The sequence below is a fragment of the Miniopterus natalensis genome, chromosome 5 (genome assembly GCF_054644295.1).
Source record: "Miniopterus natalensis isolate mMinNat1 chromosome 5, mMinNat1.hap1, whole genome shotgun sequence".
Lineage (NCBI taxonomy): Eukaryota > Metazoa > Chordata > Mammalia > Chiroptera > Miniopteridae > Miniopterus > Miniopterus natalensis.
Window position 1 is genome coordinate 71,671,549 of NC_142085.1, and position 27,614 is coordinate 71,699,162.

General features: G+C 39.8%; 1 protein-coding gene across 5 annotated transcripts; it reads right to left on the reverse strand.

The window, feature by feature from the left end:
• Positions 1–979: 979 nt before the first annotated feature.
• Positions 980–27,601, reverse strand: SLC18B1 (solute carrier family 18 member B1). Of its 5 annotated transcripts, XM_016204965.2 has the most exons (14): positions 27,435–27,599; positions 26,135–26,274; positions 18,637–18,732; positions 18,231–18,304; positions 16,824–16,971; positions 13,908–14,064; positions 9,753–9,889; positions 7,712–7,813; positions 6,134–6,225; positions 4,647–4,742; positions 2,931–3,005; positions 1,868–1,961; positions 1,721–1,773; positions 980–1,497 (listed from the first exon to the last, which is right to left on the reverse strand). In XM_016204965.2, exons 1-14 carry the CDS (start codon positions 27,475–27,477, stop codon positions 1,425–1,427), a joined length of 1,380 nt encoding a protein of 459 aa, XP_016060451.2. In that variant the 5' UTR covers positions 27,478–27,599; the 3' UTR covers positions 980–1,424. The 5 variants fall into 5 exon arrangements, with proteins under 5 accessions (XP_016060451.2, XP_016060450.2, XP_087673755.1 ...); XM_016204964.2 differs by having other exon boundaries at positions 1,721–1,961; positions 27,435–27,596; XM_087817630.1 differs by lacking the exon at positions 1,721–1,773 and having other exon boundaries at positions 1,352–1,497; positions 27,435–27,601.
• Positions 27,602–27,614: the final 13 nt, after the last annotated feature.

Consider the following 27,614-nt stretch of genomic DNA (forward strand, 5'->3'; position numbering starts at 1 on the left):
AAAAAGGTGAATGTGGCTGATACACCATGGAAATGGATCAGGAGGTATGAGAATCACACAATAGAGATTCTCTCTTCAAACAATAGCATGGATTTTACATGAAGTTGGAGGAACAACTTCCCTAACACATGAGTTTCTGTGGAATCACCTGCTCTAGGAACGGATACATACACTAGAAATATATATTTTTTAAAAGATGGTGGAGCCCAGCCAGGCGTGGCTCAGCAGTTGAGCTTCGACCTAGGATCCAGGTGATCAGGGTTCGATTCCAGGTCAGGGGACATGCCCAGGTTGCGGCCTCGATCCCCAGTCAGGGCCGTGCAGGAGGCAGCCGATCATTGGCTCTCTCATCCTTGATGTTTCCATCTCTCTTCCTCTCTCTAAAATCAATAAAGCTATATTTAAAAAAAATAAAATAAAAAGATGGTGGAGCTGCAGCCAGTTAGGCTCAGTGGTTAGAGCGTCAGCCTGAGGACTAAAGGGTCCCAGGCTCGATTCCAGTCAAGGGCACGTACCTCAGTTTCAGGCTCGATCTCTGGACCACTGGGGTGCATGCAGGAGGCAACCAATCGATGTGTCTCTTTCACATCAATGTTTCTCTTTCTTTCTCTCTCTCTCTCTACCCCTCCTTCCACTCTCTCTGAAAAGCAATGGAAAATATATCCTCAGGAGAGGATTTTAAAAAATATAATAATAATAAAAAATAAAAAGATGGTAGAACTGAAAGAGAGATTATGGGAAATGAATGTTAAAGCAAGCACTGTTTATAAATCCAGACCATAACTGAAAGTACGTTGTAAAAAGGGAAGTCTCAAGTAGTGCTGGCCTACCTTCCACACAAAAATTTTAGGAGATCTGAGGGCCAGGGAATGTTACAGAGTTTTTGCATGTTTTTGTTCAAAGAATTTTGCCTTTGAACAAAAACAAAAATCTCAGGACACAGATAAAGCATATCTCTTCAAAACTGATTTCATAGTAATTGCTCTACATATATTGAGTCATTTATATTATCTTGAAACATATTCTTTCCTTTAGGCGTATCATTTCTTTCCATGTTAATATACAAAGGTACATTCACAGGATCAGTGCATTTAGAATAAAAAGTAAACAGAGATACAGGAGACCTAGGGTGAGTAACGTCTTCAAGCCCAACTCTGATCACCTAAAAACTCAAATTTTGTTGATTTTCAACTACTCTTTTCATATGTAATGCTTCAAATGTGGCTGGTTCAGCAGGTCACCTTTGTAGGACAACATACATGCACCCATCACAGACTATCCAAAAATATGTGGACACGTCCAGGATGCTGGTGTAGGGTCCATGGAGTCCTGTGTGTAAAATTAAGAACAGTTTTCAAAGTTTCCAACTTTAATATTCAAGGTCAGGAACATTCATCTCCCAACCCTGCATCAATCCGAGATTTTCAAGGCTGGTTTTCATCAGGCAAGAGAGCACTTTGTTCCTCCTCTGTACAAAGGATATTTTGAAGTTCAGATCTACATTGAAGGAAAGAAGAGCCTTAATATTTCTCATCTTAAAAAAAACTCAGTACTTACAATCTCTACCCAACTACCTCCTTAAAGGTGTCTACCAAGTCCTGAGGCTCAGAGTGCCCAGGAATCTGCTGACTGGAAGAATGGAGGTAAAATGCTATTTCTTTTTCATTCCCACAGGCTGACTTTTAAAGGGAGAAAAAAAAAAATCAAGAGTTGACCATACCTTCTTCGTTTCCTTGAGTACTCCAATAGATAAAACAAGCCCATCACTAATCCCTTTAACACAATTAAAGGTACTAGTTAATGTAAATTCTCCGTCACGTTTCTCTATAAACGTAAGGAAAATGAAAACAAAAGACTGATTACTCACACTTGTCAGAGCCCACAGACCTTGTACAGCTGCTGCCCATTCAAAACCAATTTTCTCATACAGAAATCCACCCAGTGTGGGTCCAATAAAAGCACTAACAATGAAAAGAAGAAAGGGTATTAAGTAGTGCCAGAGAGAACGAAAGAGAGGGAGGGAGAGAGATGTCCTTTCAGACATGGTCTTTTTTTTTCTTTCTTTTTTTTTTTAACATATCTTTATTGATTTCAGAGAGAGGAAAGGAGGGGGAGAGAGAGATAGAAACATCAGTGATGAGAGAGTCATTGATCGGCTGCCTCATGCACGACCCCGACTGAGGGTCGAGCTGGAAACCTGGGCATGTGCCCTGACCGGGAATCAAACCCCGATTGCCTGGATCCTAAGCTGACGCTCAACCGCTGAGCCACCCCTGGCCGGGCAGAGATGTCCTTTCTAAAGGCTGCATGGTCTCTCAGTCATAGGTCTTCATTTAACTGGAACTATTAATACTAAAGAAAAAAGGCAATTCCTGGACATAGAGGTGGGTATAAGAAAGTAATTCTATCTAATAAATTATGATGTTTAAATCTTTCAAATGATTGTAAAATTATAACTGCTTCTGGAAAGTTGGTACTTTATACAAAAATTAAAAAATGGCAGGCATTCAAAAGAATCTTTATATTATTCTCTCTATTATTCTATTATTCTCAGTGTTTGTATTAAAAATAATTTAATTCAGTACATATTTATGGACGATATCTACATTGCCAGCATACCATTACCCCTCTGGTATAGTAGAGAGCAAAAAATAAATAACTCAATTTTAAAAACAGATATGCTCCTAATAAGTGAACTTAAAAACAGCATTTTTATAAGACAAAGTGTATGGGACCATTTTGATTAGGTTTTAAAACTTCTGGCCTACCTAATGATCTTAGAGTCAGAGGGTGTAGGTTAAACTCAGGTTGTGCCCTAAATGAACCGTGCGCCTTGGTGCAACTCATCTGGTGTTCCCATTTCATCATCTGTAACTGGGGGATAGTAGTTTCCATCTTGCCGCTGTGAACAGAATCCAGTGGCTACTCACCCAACTGACCACATTGCACTAAAGAGACCTGACACGAGTGCCAATGTACTTAAATCTTCTTCAAATCCGTTTTCACTGCAAAGAGAGGCAAGAGCGTTATCTGTGATTGAAAGGGAAACCTGTGTGCTAGAAAGTACTGTGTATAATAGATAAAGTAAAGCAGGGATAATCTGGACAAAACCAACAGCAAGAATACTCCATTTCTAAGATAAAAAGCTAATCTAATTTGAAGGAATTTTCATACTGATGTTTACTTTACCGTTTTCTAAAAAATAACTTTGTTGAAAATATAAGATACGATATTAAGAATCACAACCCATTTGCACTAAATGCTCAGAAGAATATATATGATTAAGAAATTCTTAAAATGAGATGAGCATATAAAGGGAGCAATGGGCAACTTTTAGAAAATGCAGAGGCAGCTCCTTACTCCTGTGAGATGCTGAACTGACACAGCCTAATGACCAATATTCGCCCTGAAGTTCACTTTGAAATAAACTCCCTCAAGTTCACTCTGCGTTCTACATCATCATGCCTACTAAACAGAAGGCTGCTGGCCAAGTGACAAATGCCTGGTGTGATATTGTGATTTATAATAAAAACATGTTTGGTCTTAGTCCATTTATGGCACAGAGCTCCCCAAATCCTTGAAATTTCCTAACTGATGGAAAGCAATAAAAGTCTTTTGTCATATAAATGAGGTGCTTTTGGAAAACAGCTAAGGATGGTGGCTGGTTGCCAGGAGAGCCACTCCTGTGACTAGAGGGTTGAAACTTTCACCTCGCCCTCTCACCCCTCCACACCATCCACCTATGGGAGGGGAGAGGGGCTAGAGGTTGAATCAATTGCCAACGGTCAATAATTTAATCAACCATGCCGAAGCAATCAAACTTCCATAAAAACCCAAAAGGACGGGGTTCAGAGAAATTCCTGGTTGGTGAACCGGAATGCTTACACCTGCCATCGGGCAGGGCCCCACACTCCTCAAGGACAGCGGCGCCTTTGTTCAGGACCTGGCCCCGTGTATCTCTTCATCTGCTGATTCATACCCTTTATTATGCTTTGTGAATAACCCATAATCTAGGGAGTAAATTGGTTTCTGGAGTTCGGTGAGCTGCTCTAGCAAGTGAATCTGACCCAAAGAAAGGGTCGTGGGGCCAGTCAGTCAGAAGGACAGGGGATAACCTAGACTTGTGATTGGCAGTTGAAGTGGGGACACTCTTGTGGAACTGAGCCCTTAGCCTATGAAATCTGATGCTATCCCTGGGTTGTCAGCGTCAGAACTGAGTTGAATTGTAGGACATCCAGCTGGTATGATGAGAGAATGGCTTGGAAAACCCCACACACATCGGGCTTGATACTAGAATCATTTTACCTGGTCACTCTATGCTCTTGCATAGATCTTCTCCATGAGAGAGGAATAATGCTGAGGCTTTTCCATTTTGCTTTGTTTTTTTAAAAGCATACCTGTACAGAGGCATAAACTAAGCTAAGCATCTATCCACAACCCAGTTTAGCTATTACTGTATTATTACTATATATTATCATTTATATTATTGCATTATTACACATACTATTTATATCACAATAGTGTGTGACATGAAATTATTGTGGGGGGGAAAAATCCAAAATCTTGGAAAATTGAGAAATTCAAGAAAGCCCTCAGTGCTCACAGCTATTCAAAATACAGCTCTTCAAGCAACGGAAGTAACTTACTAGGCGCAACTGAGGATCTCCGAGAAAGTTGGGATTAAACTCATTCCAGCAGAGATGCCATTGATAACTAACATCAACACCAGCAGCCACAGCTGACTACAAAAGAGTTTCGGAGAAAGAAAAAAAAAATCAGCATTTTAAGAGACACAAAGTTTCACGATAAGGAGGGCAGGCTGGATCCCAGAGAAGTTCCTTTCACAGATTCCAGGACTAGTTCTGTCCTCATTCCTGTCTGGTCCCATTTCATTCAGTGACAGCATCCTTATTGGGGGATGAGGGGGTCAATTCATCCTGACACCTCAGTGTCTTTTGTTACATATATCCCACGTCTGGAGTCAACCTGCTTTATTATCAGCACACAAAATCCTTTCAAAATTGGTGAAAACGCCAATGCTAATGTTCCTTCAATTGCTTGGCTCTGAAATTCAATTGACTGAAAAATGTCAGAGAAGGGAGGTGGTAGAGTGACAGGAAACTAATGTATTTGTTCCATGTTGGGCGCTATGCCAGTTACTTAGCATCCATTACCTCACCGAATCCTGGAACATCCCTGTGATGTAAGTACTGTTTCAGAATGAAGACAATTTAGGTGATACAAACAGTCTCCTTTCAGAGAACTGCACAATGGGCAGAAGGCAGGCCGCTGATAGGATAAAGAATAAAGAACAGGGAGAGAAAGCTAGAAACTATCTGACTGGCTGGGCTACAGAGTCGGCCTTGTTTGGCGTTTGGGATTGGCTGACTGGCGAGCTGCCTTTCCGCTTAAGGACAGCATTGGTAGGGACGCCAACGTTATCTAAGTTTCAGTTTGCTGACGTGGCAGCCCAGGCAGGAACATCTTCTTGGGCTTAGGAAGTTATTTCGACAGTACTATTATAGACTCTTTTTTGTAGATAGAAAAACTGAGGCTCTTGGCAGTTAAGTGATTTGCCCACATTCACACAGCTAGTGAGTGGCAAAGCCAGGATGTAATCCCAAATCTGAAGGACCCTGAAGTCCTTGTTCTTTCCATATCATGATTTATCCCTGAAGTAATTTGCTCACTTTATTCAGCAAATCAATTATATTAAACAAGCTTTAATGAACAGCTACTGCATGCTAAGGATCACACACACACACACACACACACACACACACATCTGGTACCTGCCTTAAGGAGTAAGGAGGAGTAGCAAAAACAAAAACATATTCTAAGAACTATCAACTAAAGGCAGGTGGCAACAAACAAGTGTGCAACTGAAGCACAAAGGGAAAGTGAGCATGTTTCTCATTTGATACAGACCTTAGGCGTTCCTGTTTGATTGTACCACTGCTAGCTTCTAGTAAGGTAAAATACTGTCAGTCTAACAATTCAATACAGTCATAACTCAACGTCATTATTTCAGTATTAAGGCTTGAAATACTAAGCCATACCAATCTCACACCAAATTTTTAAAAAAATAATTCTTAATGCTATCTGACCAAAAATACAGAAGAAAAAAAATTACCTTTGAATGTGCAAGACTGGGACGGGTCCTAACAGCATGTAGCACCCAGCTGTGATTAAGTTTCCAAAAACCAGAAACCATTTCCTTAGATGCTGGTAAAGAAAAGGACCAAGAAACTCTTAAAACCCTCCAGGATCAAAGAATATTAAAAAATCACAGAGGAACACAAGTCATGGTATTAAATAACCCTAATACATTGAAGAAAACAAAACTCTACATTTAAGAGAAAATACGTAGACGGTACACACAGAAGCAAGGACAACACACCCCAACATAGGGAGTGCGCAAAAACAAGGATTCCTTGGAAAGGGAGTGGGTGGCAGATTTTGTACATGATGAGCTATTTCAAATACAACAATTTAAAAAGCAGTCACTACAAGGAACCACCCAGCAGGTAAAACATCTGGAAATTTTACATTATTAAAAAAGTACCCACTAACATTATTCCTTACAACTACTTGAATGCAGGCTTAAAATTATAGGGGTACAACAGTTATATAAGACTATGTCTTAAAACCAAGCTTAACAACAGACTGACGACTGTCAGAGGGAAGGCAGGGGTGGGTGGGTGGGTGGGGAGAGATAACCAAAGAACTTGCATGCATATATGCACAACCCACGGACACAGACAACAGTGTGGAGAAGGCCTGGGGGGAGATGGGGGTGAAGGAGATCAATGCGGGGGAGAAAGGGGACATCTGTAATACTTGCAACAATAAAGATAAATTAAAAAAAAAAACAAAAAACAAGTTTACAAGACTGTTTAAGACACTTGCTTTTCTTAGTAATTTCCATGTAATTTAGGTCTTGACAAATACATTTGAAGCTGTAACGAAAAGGGGAAATGGAATAAATAAGCATGAAAGCAATAGAAGCTTAAGACTTGGTTAACAGCACCAGTTCTGTGTACTGGTTGTCTGGGCTGAATGGTTTAGATCTAGTTAAAGAGGAATAGAAGGGACTTCCTGTGAGGATGGCTAAGGGATAACCAATGCAGGTTGAAGTGGCCAAGGCTTCCATTCCCTCAGAAAAACTAAATTATCTCCTCTCAGTTTGATCCCATCCTAACACCTTTGGAACTCTGCTCTAATTATTAAAGTCAACCCATTTTTTTTGCATCAAGGGAAGCTTTTATCTTTAGAAAGTCTAATGCAATTGTTTTTCAACAAGATTCCTCTTTTCCTAGATGAAGAAATTAAAAGTGAACCTGTTCAGGGTGATGGAAGGTTGGAAATCACTGGAACCTCACAATGCAACTTCTCCATCAGCTAAAAAAATGGAATATAATGGAACTTAAGTGTTCTTACCTCCTCCAAAAAAGATAAATAGGTGAGATGATGGATATGTTAAGTAACTAGATGGAGGGACTCGTTTCACAATGTACGTATATAACAATTCAGCATGATGTACACTTTAAATATCTTACATTTTGTCAATTATACCTCAATGAAGCTGAAATTTACAAACATGAATATGTCAGTTCTAATCAGTGGACCTCTAGAGCTCTAGAGGTACAGCTGGAAATTCACTGGTCTAAACATACAAAAGCAATTCTTAAATATAAATAAGAGTACGTACTGGCATTTTATCACTTAGTAGACCAAAGAGTGGTGAAGCAATGGCGTAGGAGAGTGCCAAACCCAGGAATACCAGTCCCACGTATCCAGCTGGTAAATTAAACTGTAAAAGAAATCTTGTATTAAAGTTACACAATTAAGCCATTTTTAAAATAGACATCTATTTTCCGTCTACCATTTCTTCATCTCTTGTTATCTACTATCAGTCTAATAAATAACACTCAGTCTCCTTCCTAATCTTTGTCTTCATTTTGTCAATTTGTCAATGAATCACTTTTTCTCTATGAGGGGAAAAAAACTAACCAAAGGTAAGATGTCTGAGATTTTTTTGCTTTGTAGTACTTGACATTAAACATATAATTTTGCTTTTATGCATCACAGGTTTTTACATGTAAATGAATGCTTTGAAAACTTTAGTGAGCATAAAAGTTACCTGGAGAAATTATTAAAAGAGGTTCTGGGGCCCTAAGCCTAGAATTTTTGATTCAAAACGTTAGGGAATTTGCATTTCTAATACGTCATAAGGTGATGCTGACTGCCCACAGACTGAGTGCACTGCTGTAAAAATCATGGATGGCATCTATTCTATCCATCTCAAAGCGATAGTAATATCTAAATAATTCAATAGTATGACACATTTTAAAAGTCTTTTAAAAGCATAAGCTACCACACAACTCTGACACTGTTACTATTACCAATATGATATAAATGCCCCCTTTTTTTTTTGGTTATCTAAGTTATTCTCATTTTCCTCAATTTCCTTAACTAACTTTCTTAATTAAACCCATGAGATTTACTTATGAGCTAGCCTATGTTTTAACAATGTTTATGACAAATATTAACTCATGCTAAAAATTAGTCCTGTAAAGACAGAAGCAAGACACAAAAGTCAGATATATGCTCTTCTGATATTACAACTGTGGGGAGACAAGAGCCCTCCTGCCCTAAGGCTGGGCAACCATGACTGGACAGCAAACCACTGATAAGTCAGAAGGAAGATTTTAAAAACTTCATAGAAAAAAAATACATTTCTAAAGATTTCTTAAAAGATAGACATGAGTGACTCGGGTTTACCAGAGAATGGTTACAAATTTTTCCATTTTTTAGACACAACTTCTTGTGGACAGAAAAATGACTCTTAAAGAGACACATTGTTGATGTGAATGGAATGTGTCACCATAAACATAAAATATTTTTCTTATGTGTTACCTCCTGGATGCTATTCCTCTCTAAACCTTGGGCCACGCGTTAAAATTACAGTTCCCAAGTTTATCTTTTTGGGTAGTTCACACACCCGAAACTGTCTTTAATGACTTCAAGGGGTGGTGTGTCTGGTAACTGTGCTTTTTTAATTGTAGTGCTTCACATAAAGTCAGTTGTGGGCTGCAACTGATGGATTTCTGCCTTACAGGCACATATTAATTCTCCAGTATAATTAACTACCAGGCTTGGTAATACACTTTATTGCATTGTTAATCATCGTTTTCAAAAGTATCTAAAAACAAATTTCTATAATATCAAACTTTTAAAATTCAGTATTTATTTTTCAGCACTAAAAAAATGGAGAGGCTCTGGGTTCTTCTCTCTTACCCCAGATTAATATAGCCTATAGGCATTCAATTATATGCAACAGCCTAAAAAGTATGTGGATTCAGGGAGGATCTGTTAGAGAAGGATGCCTCACATTAAATGAGCCACTGGGTACCCCAAATTCCCCACTGAAATTCAAACAAACGGAAGAAAAGTGTCCTTGTTAAGAACCAGGATGAACTGCAAGCCAGACCTATGATGACTCAAGCTTGGCCTTGGAAAGAAGGAGGCAAATGTTCGAGCCACTTAGCGAAAGGCTTCTTTCATTTACACCGAATCAGACCCTTAGTTATAGGGACATCAGAGGAAGGTACAGGCAACCTCCTTGTGCAGTTTTCACTCTGACTCCTTCTCGAAGCCACTCAGGGAACTTCCCACCCAGCAGGTCCCAAGAGCAAGCAGTTAAGTCCACTTCCTACAGTGCAGAGCTCTCTGGCCATCAGGCTACTTACCTTTTTCACAACAAAGAGAGACAGAGTGGGATCAAGGAAGCCAAAACACGCGCTGAGCGAGCTGATGATGAGGGATATGAGGGCCACCTTGGGTAAAGTGATAAGTTTCCAGAATGACTGTTTACCTGGACTAGATTCTTTGGGGTAAAATGAAAAAAGAAATTAGAGTATTTAAAATCTCTTAACTATCATTTAACTATTTTGAAAAGTAAAATTGGGAAGGCCATAATTATCTGGTCATCAAAATAACTGCACCTCTGAGTTTGCTTAGAATTGCTTATTACCTATGTTTGCAGGAGTTATTCAGACCTACAGGCCTCATTCAGTTTTCCTAAAAATAATGTCTCAGAATCAAAAAGAATCAACCGGAATCAGTGTGAGGAGAAGAAGGGGTCATAGGTTATTGGTTATAACCTACAAGCAAGTGTGGTCTTCCCCAGATGGAATAAAGAATCTGTGAGGTTTAACTTGGTGCATGGGAAAAGCCAGATGCTTTATCAAGGAACAATGTGTGTGTGCTGAGGGGGAATCTGAGTTCATCAAAGAACACAAGACAATTTTGTTTTTTTTCTGCTGGCAAAGAAAACACTGATTGAAAAGGGTGCTACTGAATCATGTGTAAAGCACATTTGGCATTCAAGGTCAGCTGAGTGCCAGCCTCCCTTTCCCCACCATTACCTACACTACTTCACAGTTCCCAGCATCAGGCACGGTTGTTTCCAAGCCTCCATGCATATTCTATGACTCCTTTCTTGTTTCCCCTGCCAATTTTTCAAATTCTATTCACTTTGAAAGGTCTGGATCTGGCCCTAATTATTCCACAAACCTTACCTTTCTCTGGTTTTCTGCTGCACTTCAAGTCTATACCATATACTTTAGCACCTGAGCTATATTTCATTTTACAGTGTTTACTATTGTTTGATGGCTTTCCTATCTTTCAACTTATTTACTAAAGAAAATCTTTGCTGAGCCAGATACCATGCAAAATGCAGGGCAGACAAAGGCAAAGAAGACAAACTCAGACCCTGTCCTCAGGGAGAAGTGAAGAAAGGTAGGATGGAGCCAGAGGGGTACCTATTGGAGCATATGAGAGCGTTTCCTTAAAAAAAAAAAAAGCAAGGAACACTCTATAGAAAAGGCTTTCTGAAAGTCATATCTAACTTGGTGCCCAAAGGCTGAGTTTGAGATGAGCAAGCAAAGAGGAGGAAAGAATGATCCAGGTATATAATGAGGGGCAGGGATACCTAGGTAGTGGGGAGAGATCATACTGCAGAAGAATGTTAGAGGTCAGATGCTGCAGGACTCTGTAAAACATGCTAAAAAACCCAAGAAATCACTAGGGATTTCAATCAAGAGGTGAGACTCTGATCTGTGGTTTAGAAGGTCTCTCTGTGGCCTCATGGAGAATGGAGGCAGAGGCACCAGTTAGGAGCCATAAGCAATGACCCAGGCGACAGGTGATAGTGGCCGAGCTTGGAGGAGGAAGGTCTTTGAGAGCCAGGACTGGCACTTGTATATCCTCATTTCTCAACAGCGTTCACCAGGGTTCATTACTCAATAAATTCTTACTTAAAAATGATCCAGTACGGAGCAAAGTACAAAAAAAGCACAAAGAGTGCTTCAACTATTGTAAGTGCTACATTTAGACTTTGTCAGAATACGAGGGATAGAGTTAAACCGTGGTGTTAGTTTCTTAATTATCAGCCAAATATTCAACCATAAGCCAAATCTGAGCACAGCCCAGGGCACTCAACGACAGGAGTGTGTAGACTAGAAAGAGGTCCTAGCACCACCTGTGGCTCAGTGCGGTAGTGCCAGCAGGGAGACAAGGTGGTGTGGATTTTGATTTGCATGTTAAAGATGTTTATTAGTCACCTTAAGATATAAATTATAAAAAAATCAACTTTAACCATTTACATTCATTGTGCATATAAAAGGTAATATGGATTTACGGTATAAGACAAATTGTTATGGCATAAATGGTTCCCTTCTCTAAATCCAAAGCATGAAAAGGGGTTATCAAAATACTAAGAGCGTCCATGAAAACAAACATATAATGAGTTTAATTAAGCTGTTGAAGAAGCTCAAGTAAATGAAAACTTAGGGTGATACCTGCTTCAAGAGACAGAGGGCAGAATTACCTGGGGAGCTTTTCCAAGGTACTCTCTCTGCTCTCAATTCTGATATATTCTTCTTAGAGGGACATGACTCCCCTGCTTGACAACACCTGCCACAGGAAGCTACCAATAGAGATGGGGAGGTGGTGTACCCTCAGGTGTGAGGGGCCAGAAAAAATACTGAACACTGTGGCAGTACTTATGTAGCATTTAGTCCAATGATTGAGAAAGTTCAGAAAAACTTCTCAAAAGAGGTAACACAAATTAAGTTTTGAAGGATAAATAAGGGTTGGGTAGCATGGGAGGGAGAGATACTCCAGCTCATGTGACTCCCCTGCTGAAATCTAATAACAGTTCTTCATGGCTTTCAGGATAAAGCTCACATTTTAATTAAGGATTTTTACTAAGAGGATTGAGATGTCCATGACCGTGTTTTAGAAATATTTCTTTAGAGCAGTACAGCAGAGGGGACTTGGTGAACAGGTATAAAGAATGAGGGAAAGGGTGGGACCAAAGCTGACTCTTAGCCACCCAAAGCTAAAGCCACATTGTCCGTGGGCTTAGAAGGAGGTAAATGAGTGGAGTAGAACACAGAATTCTGCCAATGTCACCAAAATAGAAGATTTAGTTTTCGAGCTTCTATCTATAAGCCCTCCTAAACAATAATTTTAAAAAGCACTCTTTAATGGCATTATTTACAGCCTTAACATTATCAGTCTTTGAGATTTTTATACCATTCTTCCCCCCGTTAAATCTAACTAAAAGATTCTTCTGTAAATAAACAGCAAGTTTGTCAAACCACTTTGTTCATAAAAATATAGGTGGCCGGGACTTTGTTGAGTTCAAAGAAGATGCAGGGAAATTTTAATTGAGGAATAGCAAAAATGAAGAAAAATAACTACCAAGAAATTAGGCTGGCATTAGGGGGAGCTGCAAAAGATACCAAGATGTGGGGATGAGGGGAGGAAATGAGGAGAGTAGGCCTGGACTCACGGAGTAACAGATGTTGGGGCCAGTCCAGCACCTAATCACAGAAGTTCTCAATACTATGTCCTACCATTACCTAGTAAACAAAGACTTTTCTCCTTATACGGTGCGGAAAAGGGTTAACAAAACTCTTTCCCCTGCTGCATGAGAATCTGACTTGGAGACAGTTGCTTAGTTATCAACCAAGCGTTCATCTGAGATCCAAGTCAGAGCACAGCTCAGGATGCTGATCTACAGAAACCACCCTGATTGCAGTGTCACTGGTGTTAGAAAGAGGACGGGCCCTGCCATATGTTTCAGGGCGAGTGACGGTGCCTCTCTAGCAACGGTCTCTATCTCTGTCTTCTCCAGCTCCCACGTGAACTCGTGCTCTGCTCCCCTAGTGATCTCAAAAGGATAAAACGCCAGCTATGTTACTAGGCCATCTTGCTCACAATACCAATGACCTTTGCCTGGTAAATTTCACTTGTACAAAAGGAACTATAAACAAACTGTAAATACCTGGTGAGGTATTTGTGGAGACCTTGGAAGCTATGCCCATGGAGTTGTTACAGGATAGGTTAACTCCTATGGGCATGAAGCTCTGAAGCCAGGATGCCTCGCCTTACTGCCTGCTGTGGCCTCGTGGCCTCCCACATGGGCCGTGCTGCACAGACAGCTGCAAGGACCACTGGGAAGGAAGGACGGTGTGACCCTGCCCTCCTGTCTTATGTAACCTTCTAAGAAGATGGTGCCATGTGTGGTGCATTCTGAATATTTAATTAAGCGCAAGACAATCTTTGGTTGGCACTGCATATGGCGATGTTTTATGATCAGAAATTAAATATTTGCTAGTTCTAAAGTTCAGAAAATTTTCTGATATATAGAAATTTATATAAACTGATTGCCTATAGGATTTTTCTGAAAATAGAATCAGTTATTTCAGGGTGCTGCAAAAATCTACCATTGATTACATAAAACAAAAGTGAGTGTATGTTAAATTGATCTCCTACAAAGGCATACAAATACTTAAATTTAAGATTCTTAAAATGAGTAATAAATGCACTCTTACCATAATCAGGTAAAATACACATGTTGAGTGGTACCATTAGGAAAGTTATGCATCCAAGAAGAATAAAAGGCACCTCATAGCCAAAGGAGTGATACAATAAGCCACCTAAAGGAGGCCCCAATACTAGTCCCAGTCCAGAAAAAATCTCAAGACTTCCCTAAAAATGAGGAAACAAAAAAAATGAGTTAATACATTTTGTTTGAAAAATTAACAAATAAAGATTTCCTGGGCACTATCTGAAAAAATTTATTCACTTCACAATTTACACACACACTCATACACACATACACACAAGCTCAAGATGGACCCAAAATTTAAACCTATATATTGAAATCATGAAAGTACTAAAAATAAAAATATGGGAGTTTTTGTTCTTTAGTTCTTATGGTAGGGAAGGTTTTCTAATTATGAGATAAAAACACAAAAAGAAAAGACTAATAAATCTGGTCACATGAAAACAGTAAAAATGATGCATGGTAAAACACATCAAAAGACAAAGAACAGAGAAAAAATACTGACAAAAGAACTAATTTTCCAAATATATCAAGAGAGTTACTACTAATCAATGAGAAAAAAAGAGAGCAACCTACTAGGAAAATAGGGACATGCTCTTAGGCAAGTAAAAAGCAGCTCACCTTCATTCTTTAAAGAAATGAACTTTAAAGCACAATATACGTGTTTCCCTATTGCCTGTCAAACTCTCTATACTTCCAAGAATTTGAGGAAAGCACCTTTGGACATTGCTGGTGAGTGACCACCAGAGGGCAATTTGGCAAATCGATCATTACAAATGCTCACAATCTCTGACCAAGAATGCCACTTCTGAAAATCAAACTTACAAGTATAGCCATAAAGATGTGATATGCTATATGTATAAGCTTATGTCTGTAGCACTATCTGCAATAGCAAAAGATGTAAACAATATATTCATCAATTTAAATAAACTAGGTTATAGTCATACATACAGTGAAGAACATAGTCATTAAAAAGAAGCAAAGAGAAACTTTTCATATACAGATATAGAAAGATCTCCAAGATAATTTCAATGTTCGTGTAATAAGTAAGACAGAGTATGCTACCATTAGTGCAAAGAAAACGGAGGGATTCCTGCTCTCTCATGGTGGGTGTGTGTGTACATAAATACATGGAATCACTTGGGAAGAAACCTGTAATATCTGTTGCCTTCTGGGAGAGTGATGCTGGACTGGGTGCCTAGACAACAGGTGTGTCTATGGGGCCTGAAGAAAAGTAAGATATAGAGTATCTTCACTATATCCTATATTTCCTTCTGTAATGTTTGAATTTTGTACCATAGAAAATTTTTTTGTTTTTTCAAAGGTAAACAAAACAGTGCTATGGCAAATATAGTTTGCTATCCCAGAATTCTTACAGAACTTACACCATTTGAAATCAATCTAGTGTAGGAGCTTTAAACACAGGCCTCTGGCTTGCACCCTAATATCCTTAGACCTCCCAGAAGACACAAAAGTAGTCCACTAATAACTTGCAATGTTTCATAAAGAATACAAGAATTCTGCATTTCATCGTGATAATGTTATCCAGATCAACTATCATGTTAGATAGCTATCTTTTGGTTGCAATTTTATATAGAAACTTCGTATGCCAATGCTGGTTTCCCCTGCTGATCAGAAAATCCAAAGGACTGCTGCATCATAGGAATTTCTTGGGCAGCACTTTTCAGAATGTTCAAAAAATACCAGCTCTTTAAGAGTCAAAAAGTGGTTCCACAATCAAATTGAATTGTGGAACATTAAATAAACTCTCTCTACTATAGAATTTCTCAGAGTCTTAACACACTGATGTGAACTTGACAGCATGTGTACACTCCCAACATGTTTAGCCACAAAACCTTGTTTTACAGAGCATATCAGCAGACTAGTCTTCTGAATCCTTTCTGAGAAACATATTCCTGGGAAATGTAAACAGTATGCCTGCCACAATGGCCACCACTGCATGCCAAATGGCTATAGAATAAGGCTATCCGAAAATGAGCCTATCCAGCTATATGTATAAAATAAAAAGTGGGAAGAACTATATACACAGGAAATAGTTTATTTAACGGTCACAACTTGTCAATATAGTACTAATATGGGTAAATGAGGGAGTCCTTGGTACTAAGCTGATTAGACCCAAGGTCTAGAGGACAATTATAGGCTCTGAGGGGACATTTCGTCTTCTGTACAGACCGTGTCCTTCAGAGATGCATGGGTCCAAGGAAAGAAAGGAGAGCTATGGGAAAGCCTGCCTGGGGTCAGGGAGGCAGCAGCCAAGAGCTGGGACAAGAATCCTGTATGTCACTAATGCCAGATGTCTTGGCACCTAGGTAATATATGAGATGCACACCAATCCGATGCTACCAGGGTCTGAGTTTCTACGGCAAAATAAGAGGGCATTCCTCAGAGAGCACAGAAACATGAATTTCAAGATGATCTCCAACACCTCTCCCATGAATCTGGGAAAAGTGAGGAAGGGCTCTAGTACAAACCGCGTATCTGGCCACTAGAGATAACTCTTTTCTAATGCAGAGGAATGCTTCAGGCAGCAGAGCCCCAATCTCAGCTAGAGAGAGATAGCAAAATACTATTAGGGAGGTATTTTAAAAAAACCAAAAAACACAAAAGTGGTAAAAAGAATATTTGGCTTGGACCACATTTACTTGTTAAACTGCCCATTCAGGGGATTCTAAGCCCAGGAAGAGACCTAAGTAAGACTGATGATACATTTATTGACAGCTGCTGGAAGTACACGCTAGGGTAAAAAGGTAACAAACACAGATTTTTAAAAAAAGAAAAAAGCACGTCTAGTAGAATGGACCCCAGTGCTAACTTGGAAGGTGAAACAAGTATTTTAGCTTACACTAAAAGTAAAATAGGAAACAATTTATAAAATACATACCAGTGCTGTAGCCACATTATTTGGGAAAGTCTTTGTGAGGATAGAAAAAGAAGCAGTTATTGCTGCAGCAAAGCTTACTGCATCTGCTATTCTCACTAGAAAACACATAGCAACAAACACCGGTCCTGCCGGGACTTGGTCCAATACACTGAAAGAGAACATACAAGTCTCAAAGGCCAAGCTGGTTTCCATGCTTTTCCTTCTTAACTGTGCTCAATGAAAAGAGCAGTGCCTCACCCAGTTATTAGAACAAATCTCTTTAGAATATGAATTTTTTAAAAAGTTACTTTGTTATACTTTGAGTAGGAGAATTACCTTCTTTTTTGTGGCAACAATATGAAGCATAATGAGAGTTTAGTTGCCCTTTTCTGCTGACATAATTGGTCCCCTAAATAATACTAGATAGGCCTTTTGAAATATATAGAATCACTATGGCAAGAACCAATATAGTAGACTTCTTTGATTCAGGACCTCCATTGCCTATGGTGGGGCTCCAACCTTCAAAAAAAGGAGTGAATACAGAAAATAGAAGACGATCCCCACAAAAAAGGGAAAATTTAAAAAACACTGAATTTGATATGGTTTTCCTTAGCTTATCTCATCATGCTCTTACCAAACTCTCATCATTCTATGTTCCCAAGACCTTGTGCAAGCTCCTCCACATTATTTGCTAGGATGCTGCTGGTTTAAAGACTCTAAGCTTAAGAACTTTCAAAGCTATTTTGCCTCTGGACTTATTTTCCCTTTTCTTCAAACAGCAATGGGGGAACCATTCTGCTCCCATGTTTAGAAGTGAGCACATGACTCAGGTCTGGCCAATCAGAGCATTCTCTTTCCCTGGCTACAGTGCCCTTGATGCGGGGATTCGTCATCACCAAAGATCAGGCCAGTGAAACTCCATTCTGCAACTCTACTAGAAGCTATTAGGAAACTGGTTGCTGGGGGCTATCTTGCTGTCACAAGGGTAGAGTTCACCCAAAAAACAAAGCACAAGAAAAGGAAAGCAAAACCAGGAACTTAAGAAAGATGTTTGATAACATTATTTTAACATATGCATCCTGATTTTCTTCAGCTGATTCTCTAGGTAAAAAATTACTTTCTTGCTAGAGCCAAAAAGTTTCTCTGACTCAGAAAAGTGAGCTAAGCTTCTGTCATTCATAGTCACAGGAGTCCTAATGAATAGATTCCATAGCCAGCTTATGGGTGATCCCCTAGGGGACTCTTTTCTTTAGACCAATGTCACTCATCCTCTTTTCTACAACACCCAAGTCACTTCATCATTAGTCAACAGGCCAAGGGCTCAACAATCAGTGGTAATGACTGATGTAAGGGATCCATTAACATTTTAAACTGAAGAAAGATTATGAAATCTGTTCAAGCACCCAAACATATCAAAACATGACTTACCCAAAGAGAATTGTAACTCCTCCTGAGACAAACATTCCTGCTACAAACATAAATTTTGCTCCAATATGTACAAGCTATAATAAATGTCAAAGAAGAGTGGTAAGCTGATGATTGCTACAAATCTATATTGACATAAATCTACTGTATCAGGAAATATACCATTTGGGAAAGATATGAACATTTATTATAACAATTCTTTAATATAATAAAAGCATACACTTCTTAAAACATGAAAGAAGTTAAAAATCAATCAACTCTAAGAACAGAACTGTCAACAGTGGCACCATTCATAAAGTATATGAATAGTGGTTATTTCTGTATTAATGGACATTCTAGACTAATACATTAGAATAACTCATTGCACAATTTTTAAAATGAAAATGTTCATATGAACTTTAATACTTACATATTTTCCAAATAACAAAGAGGCCAGCAGTTGAACCAAAGCATAACATCCAAAGATCATACCGATAACTGTATTGCTGGCACCTTTCTTTTCAGCCTTTAAAGAAATTGAAAAGGAAACAAGTTTGAAAGACAAATTATTATGAATGTAAATAATGGAGCTATTAGATCAAAGCATCATCTTCTTGTAACCTTTATCTGTACAGCAATTTCAAAATTTATTATTATAAAATAAACTGGATGGTGAAGTAAGGGAAACTATATTAAAACCTACCTAGTCTTTGACATGAAAATAGTCATGCTCATAAAGAATTGTTAGCTTGCCCGGCCCGTGGCTCAGCGGTTAAGCATCGACCTAGGATCCAGGCGATCAGGGTTCGATTCCCGGTCAGGGCACATGCTCGGGTTGCGGGCTGCAGCCGATCAATGACTCTCTCATCAATGATGTTTCTATCTCTCTCTCCCTCTCCTTTCCTCTCTCTGAAATCAATAAAGATATATTTAAAAAGAAAAGAAAAGAATTGTCAGCTTTACAATCTTGAGAAAGGAACAAAGTTGGAGGCGTCACAGGTTCTGATTTCAAAAGTAAATTTAAAAACTACAGTAATTAAAATAGTATGGTACTGGCATAAAGACAGACAGAGAGATCAATGCAGCAAAATAGAGAGCCCAGAAATAAACTCACACACATATGGTCAATTGATCTTCCTCAAGAATGCCAAGGACATGTGGTGGGGAAAAGACAGTCTCTTCAAGAAGTGGTGATGGCAAAACTGGATATCCATATGAAAAAGAATTAAATTGGACCTCTATCTTACACCATTCAGAAAATCAACTAAAACAAAAATTAAAGACGTAAGTGTAAGATCTGAAACTGTTAAACTCCTCAAAGAAAACAGGGAAGGTACTTCTTGACATTGGTGTTGGCAAGATTTTTTGAGTTTGACATCAAAAGCACAGGCAACAAAACCAAAAGTAGACAACTGAGACTACATCAAACCAAAAAGCTTTTTCAGAGCAAAAGAAAACGACTAACAAAGTGAAAAGGTAACCTACAGAATGAGAGAAAATATTTGGAAACCATCTATTAGATAAGAGATTAATATACAGAATATAAGAATCTCCCACAACTCAATAGCAACAACAAAAAACAACACCTGATTTAAAATGGCAAAGGACTTTACCAGTATATGAAAAAGTACTCAAGGTCACTAATCATCAGAAAAATGTAGATCAAAATCACAGTAAGATATCATCTCACACCTGCTAGGATGACTATTACTGAAAAAACAAAAGATAAGTGTTGGTGAGGATCTAACACAATTAGAACCCTTATACACTGTTGGTGGGGATGTAGAATAGTGTAACTAGTTTGGAAAACAGTTAGAAGGATCCTCAAACATTAAAACTAGAACTACCACATAATTCAGCAATCCGTCTTCTGGGTATATAGCCAAAAGAATCAAAAGCAGCGTCTGGAACAGATATTTGCAGCATTTTTCACAACAGCTAAGATACAGAAACAACCCAGAAGTCTATCAACAGATGAATGGATAAAGAAAATGTGGCATATCCATACGGTGGAGTATTACTCAGCCTTAAAAAAAGAAGGAAATCCTGGCATTTGCAACAACATGGATAAACCTTGAAGAAATGCTAAGTGAAGTAAACCAGACACAGGAGAAAAATATTACATGATTTCACTTACATGAGGTATCTAAAACAGTCAGAAGCAGAAAATAAAATGGTAGTTGTTAGGGGCTTCAGGGAGGGGGAAATGAGAATTATTGTTTACTGGGTATAAAGTTTTTATTAAGCAAGGTAAGCTAATGTTGCGTTGTTACCCCCCCCACAAAAAAAAACACCCCACACAAACAAACAAAATAAGAGCACAAGGGCCATGGGGGTTCGATTCCCGGTCAGGGCACATGCCTGGGTTGCGGGCTCGATCCCCAGTTGGGGGCATGCAGGAGGCAGCTGATCAATGACTCTCTCATCATTGATGTTTCTGTCTCTCTCTCTCTCCCTCTTCTTTCCTCTCTCTGAAATCAATAAAGATATATTTTTTTAAAAAAGATATATCAAATATGTGCAATTTTTTGTATATTGATTATACTTCAATAAGCATCTCTCCCCCCAAAAATTGTTAGCTTTAGCTGACAAAAAAAAATCAGAATTAGAGATTATAAAAGTATAATAAAAGCAAAAAATCTTGACTGAGGAAATTTGGGCTCTACTTCATCCACAGAACTGAGCAAACAGCTGATCTTGACCTACTTCCTTTATGATATCTGTAAAATAATAGAAAAAATATATATATTGGTCTTTGCCCCTGGTTCCTGACATAGAAGTCCTAAAACCCTTGTAATTTTCTAAGTGATAAGAACACAAAGAGCATCTTTTGTTCTAATATTTGTTTTTTGACCCTGGTTCCTCACAGCAAGCTCCTAAATACTTTGAAATTTCTTGGGTGGAGAAATGTCTTTTGTTCTAATGAAGTACCTCTGGGTGGGCTCCTGGATGGAAGCTGGTCACCAGAAAGACCAAGTCATGATTAAAAGTTTGGAATCTTCAGCCTCACCCTCCTATTCTCTAGAGAGGGGCTGGAAATGGAGTTAATGATTGATTATGCCTATGCCTCTATAAAAATCCCTAAGGTTGCATCCAGGTTGGTGAATACATGGAAGTGTTGAAAGATTAGCATACCCAGATCGGGCATGAAAGCTCTGTGCCCCTTCCCACATACCTTGCCCTACACACCTCTTCAAAGGAGAGTCGCCTGTATACTTCATCAGATCCTTTCATAATAAACCAGTAAACATAAGTATTTCCCTGAGTTCTGTGAGTCACTATGGCAAGTAATCAAATCCAAGGGGATAAGGAGGTCATGGGAACCTCCAATTTGTAGCCAAGTCAGACAGAAGTTGTGTGTAACCTAGGGACCCACTACTTGTATTGGAATGTCTAGTGGATCTGGGCCCTCAATCTGTGGGGTCTGTCAGAATCGCAGTGAATTGTAGGACACCTAGAAGGTATCACAGATAATTGCTTGGTGTAGGAAAAAACCCATACATCAGGTGTTAAAAGTGTGTGAGTGTGGCAGTGTGTGAGAGTAAAGGAGACACATACAGAAGGAAGAGTTCTTCCTACTCACTGTCACATTTACTTACAGGCTCCAACTCCATTAAAGACAAAACAACAACAACATTCTGCCAGTCAAACTCAAGAATAGGAAGTTCCTTGAGTGGGCACATGAGTCATACCAAGGGCCATTCAGTCTAGTTCTCTTTCTGATATTAATACCAACTACCTGACATTTTGGAGAAGCCAAAGTTTTCTTTCCTGACATCATCAACACAGAGAAAAAAGATGCTCCCTGTCTCCACAATGTTCTCATGAAGCACTTAAGTAGTACATATCATCCATCAATGATATCTCTTAATATTTACAGCCTATTCTATCAGCGAGTTCCTTAATTTGCGACATATGATAGCATATTTATTCTAAATCTACTTCTTTTGAACCTCAAGTGATAATATTAGTTGTGATGTACAATTGAATTCACATACAAAAAGAGAAGGTTTTAAAACTTTTTAAAACCCTGGAAATACAGTAGATCCTTCCATCAGGTTCTAGCTATAGCCACTTAAAGAGTTAAAATGAGTTTAGTTTCTTTAACACAGGATTAGCAACATGGCATACTATGAAGTGTAAAGTCTTAACTACACAATTCTCTTTCCTCTCAGGCCATCAACGGTCATTTATTGAACACCCTCTTTGTCTCATTCATTGTACTGGGAGCCAGCAGTGAATATTTACCATAGGAAGATCCAATTTAGATTCATCCTTTTGCCAGAGCTTCAGCTTTTTTGCAAATAACTTTACTTTTAATACATAAATGCATATGCATGCACACTCCTGCACTCCTCAAAATCCATTCTCTACAACAGCCACAATCTCATTTCTTTACCTTTTGTCCTGAACTACAATTTTAAGACAAAAGCTTACACCCTGGCTTCCCATGTAAAGTTACCATCATCATCCAACCTTAAGTCCTTTTCCAAAAGTTCTTTTCATGTCAGACTATGTTTCTTTAAATACATTTCTAATAGCATATTACCACAAGAAACCAGATAGGTAGACTCTGTTATTCTCAGCTAAACTTTAGGAAGGGTACCCTTACTCTAGGAAGAGATTCCTGCCCCCCAAGGCAGTCCTTAGTAGCTGGTGGAGGGAGAGAGTGGAGAGGTTGAATCTAAAGCTTGCCCGGCCGGACATGGCTCAGCTGTTAAGCGTCGACCTAGGATCCAGGCTATCAGGGTTCGATTCCTGGTCAGGGCACATGCCCGGGTTGCGGGCTGCAGCCAATCAATGACTCTCTCATCACTGACGTTTATGTCTCTCTCTCTCCCTCTCCCTCTCCTTTCCTCTCTCTGAAATCAATAAAGATATATTTAAAATAAATAAATAAATAATAATAATAATAATAATAATAATAATAATAATAATAATAAAGCCCTCAGGATCAGCCATTCCCCTTCCATTTCTCATAACCACATGAGATAATGGTGTGGAGACAAGAGAGATCTCATTATGAGAAATAACATTGATGACATCCTAGCAAAAGGGTGTGCTGTATGTAGACTGGAACATGAAGCTGACATTCCTACACAAAGGTCAGGTAGTCTTATGAGCTGAATTGTGTTCCTCAAACTTCATATGCTGAAGTCCAAACTCCCAACACCTCAGAATGTGACCTTATTTGGAGATAGAGCAGTTACAGGGGTAATCAAGTTAAAAGTAGGTCAGTGGGTTGGCTCTAATGCAAAATAATTTGTAACTTTATAAAAAGGGGAAATTTGGACACAGTGACACCCATGGAGGGAAGACCATGTGAAGAGACATAGCCAAGGAGAGAGACATGGAATAGGCCCTCCGTTCACAGCCCTCAGAGGGAACCAACCCTGCAGATCCCTTGATCCTGAACCTCCAGAACTGTGAGTCAATAAATTTCTGATGTGTAAGCCACCCAGTTCATGGTACTTTGTTATGACAACCCTAGCAAACTAAAACAGGTATCTCAAAGGAAGGTATTACCAAAGGAATCAATGAAAATGTAGAAAGAATTTTCATTGGCCAAGTTACATTATCCATGTTTTTTTTTTTTGCTTAATAGTTCTAAGTATTTAATTCTGGAGTCTGGAAGGAAATAAGTAATGGTTATGGCAACTAACATTTATTGGACCCTTACTATGAGCCCGAATCCTATTAAGTGCTATTTTACATCGTATCTAAGAACAATTAAGTAAGGGTGTATTTTTTAGCCCTATTTTCTAGGTGAGGACAGATGTGCAAAGTTCCCGGTCACTGCTGCCTGACAGTTTCCATCTTGTGCACGTTCCCACATTCACTATGGAAGCAGGATGCTAACAGTATGTCCTAGAACCACACAATACAGCAGCAGCTGAGTACTGCTTTTGGAGCATGGGTCCTGCTTCACAATAGGAAAGCAAGAACAGCTATTGGAAGCAATTTCTAGTTCCCATGTAGTCCTCTTTCAGAGGAGGGTGCCAGAAAAAGGAGCAGTAGAAACAGGAATTCTGTACCAGAATTTAAGAAGGGCCCTGTTTTTCCTTTGCCTAATTAGGTCTGGCTAATAGGAAGAATGACAGAACCCACAGGAGGAAGGGCAAGTTTGGGCAGGGCATAGGTCATTGGTAAGAAATGAAAAGGAAGAGCCCACTCTTCATATCTACGACTTTTAAAGTTAGAATGCTTTCTCTACTGCCTCTGTTTTTCCTTCAGCTTTCCCTTGGGAGAGCAAAAAACTAAATAAAACGTAAGAAACACACATGCACACACGACCTGATTTTCCTTTGTTAACATTAGTTAATTTCTCTGAGTTCCAGCTCTGCCGGGAACTGGTTGGTCTATTTACTCCAGTTGTTCTGCATCTTAATTCCATAGGCTCCCAGCCATCATTATTTTTTTTCCAAAGCCAAAATCTGGTCAGGCTACTCTGTGTTGCTCACACACCTCAGATAACATCTCACTGACTAAAGTTTTGGCATGCATGGAAGGACCTTTGCTTTCTAATTCCAGCCTGCCTCCTCAGATCCTCCGCCTCCTCTCAGACCTCACTCCACCCCAGGCCCAAGCTACACCAAGTTGTCTTCTGCTCCCAAAGAACATGCAGTTTACTTTGCTAATCCTGTGACTACCTCAAGCTGTTTCCCAGAACACCCTGCCTCTGTTGTTCACCTGGAGAACTACCATTTCTCAAGAGCCACCTTAGATTTATCCGTGAAGTCCCTTTCAGTACCACCCCTTTTTGACCTTCACTCCCTGCCCCAGTCCTCACCTATGGTAAAATTAACCATTTCTTCCTCTAAAGTCTCATAACATTTTCTACTTCCTTTTCTTAAAGGATATCCAAATACTCTGCAACTTTTTAAAAAATATTTTTTCACTCTCCATGGACAGATAAGAGAGGGACATTTTCCTGATCTTTTTTCTGCCCTTGCATCCAAAGCCTACCTGGCACACTCTAGAGTAGGAAGTCCTTAAACCTCCCACTCCCATTCAGTGAACAGAACTGGACTGGGCCAGTCGCTTAACCTCGGAGTCTGTTTCTTCATCACAACAGGATGAGATTCTCACTACTCTGCCTATCTTATGGAGTAGCTGCGGAGAGCAACTGGGCCAAATGCGTGGGAAAGGACACTGGAAACAAACAGCACTGTATGCACACGAAGCTGCACTGTTCTTTAGCAGGGAGCCATTGCTATCCTCTCTTCTTGTACACAGAATGAAGTTATCATTCTACATGTTATCAAAGCAGTTCGAGGACTGAGAGGGGCCAGTGCACTGAGACTTGGGCAAAGACCACGAAGCAAAACACATGGGCATGTTATCTCCGCTTAGCCAAGCCGGTACCATTCCTTTCACACTACGTCCAATCAACCTGGGTCCTCTGGGGGATTTTCACGTTGAGTCTGTGCCATTATCTATAGGCCCTAACGTCACATAAAGGGCTATGATTAGGGGGAACTAGTCAATATTAATCAGAATTCTTCCTTGGCACAAACATCGCCTCTAGATTCCACAAGAAATTCAAGTCAGAAAAGGGAATATAGTGGACCATGGTTTCCTTTACTGTCTTAACACAGATCTTTAGCAGTAACATTAAAATCTCAGTTATTCAGTGCAGCCTCTGCCCCCCTTTTTTTCCATTGCAGAAACCAAATAAAGTTCAATCAAACTACAGAGTAAACAAAAAAGGTCAATTACATTTAGGTGAATTACCTCCCAAGATGATGTTCGTTTTGACTGGATCTTCTTTTTCTGTTACAAATATTCTTTAAGAAGTCCTCTGTTTGTTGAAGTCCTATACATCATCCTTACTACATGCAGATCTTTACACTTTACATATTGTAAAATTAAATAATTCAAAACACTTTTTAAAATTAATACTTAATAAGGATATAAAAGTGTCTCACCTCCTTGGGGAAAAAGGGTCCAAGGATGGAATAGCTCATCATAGAGCCTAAGTTCATGGAAGCTGCCGAGATCAGAACTAAAAGCTGTTTTCTCGAAAGCCGGTTGGGTGTCTCTCTTGCACTTGCTGCAGGGCCATCACCTTAAATGCAAACACACTGCAGTCACAGACATGCAAATGGAACTACTGATTGAAGTACACAAATGTGACTTCTGTGCACAGACTATGACATTTACTGAACTAAGGGGTGTTTGCAGTATGGCACATGTGATCACATGCAACACAATCCTTGTACACCACTGCAATTTTGCAAGCATATCACTTTCCTTGACAGTGTTCCCTACTAGAATTTCAGTGCAGAATTTATCAAACCATCTGCTCTGTTTTGCCTTCACCATAAGGCTCATTTCTTTTGCCTCGAATAAATTCAAGAATTAAGAAACAGGGTACTGTCCAAAGAGTACTGCTGTCTGAAGCATAAATGTGATTTCTCAAGTTCCTAGCTTCATCTGCTACCTGAACTCAAGAGTTTTAGGCATGTCATGTTAGCTGTTCACTAAGCATTCTAGGGCAGTGCTGCAGTTAAGTGAGGTGTAAGGAGAAAACAAACTAAAGCATTCGATTGGCAAATTAATACTTCAATGGTGTGCCCCTGGAAAGACAAGTCCCACAAATCTGTAAATTACTACTTCTTTTTTTTTACACCAATTACTGGCCTTTTGTATCGACTAATACTTATTCCAAAGGCTAGATTTTCATTTAACTTAAAGGAACCAGGTCATTACTCAGTTTCAAACATCCAGCAAATCTATCAGACATTTTAAAATTAAATGGTTTGGGGGGGAAAAAAGAAATTTAACTAAGAAAAACATGTTTGGTTTGCTGTATTTTTCACTTTGTCATTGCAGTGCGAGGCGGGGGGGGGGGGCGGAAATCTGTGCAACAGGAGGAAATCTTAAGAGTGTAAAAATGTTGGAGTAGGTGAGAAAGGGAACGGAGAGAAAGTTAAAAAGGGGCAACAACAGTGGGCGGGCCTCCAGACGCAAAGCTTTCTGACTAAGGGCACCCGCACTAGAATGCGCTCACCCACAGCACTCACAAGCAGAGCCCGAGAGAAGCAGAGACCGCACCAGCCCCGCTCCCCGCGCCCGAGCCCTCTCCGCAGGGTCAAGTCCCCTGACCCGAACCCCCCAGTCAGGCGCCCGCGTCTTCAGCAGTCTCGGAGACTAACCACGCTGATTCAAATGCAAGAGGCAGGACCCAGGTCGCCGAGGCGGGGGCCGCCGTGCGCGCTCCCTCACCTGCGGGGGGCGGTGGGCCCTCCGAGTCCCCCGGCGCGTCCATCCGCGGGGCGCGCTCTCCGGGGCCGCCGGTCGCGGGTCCGAGCCCCGAGACGCCACGTCCCAGAGAGGACGAGGGAAGGCCGGCGAAGCGGGCGGGACTGCTCAGCACGGCCCCGGCATCCCGCAGCCCAGCCCGCA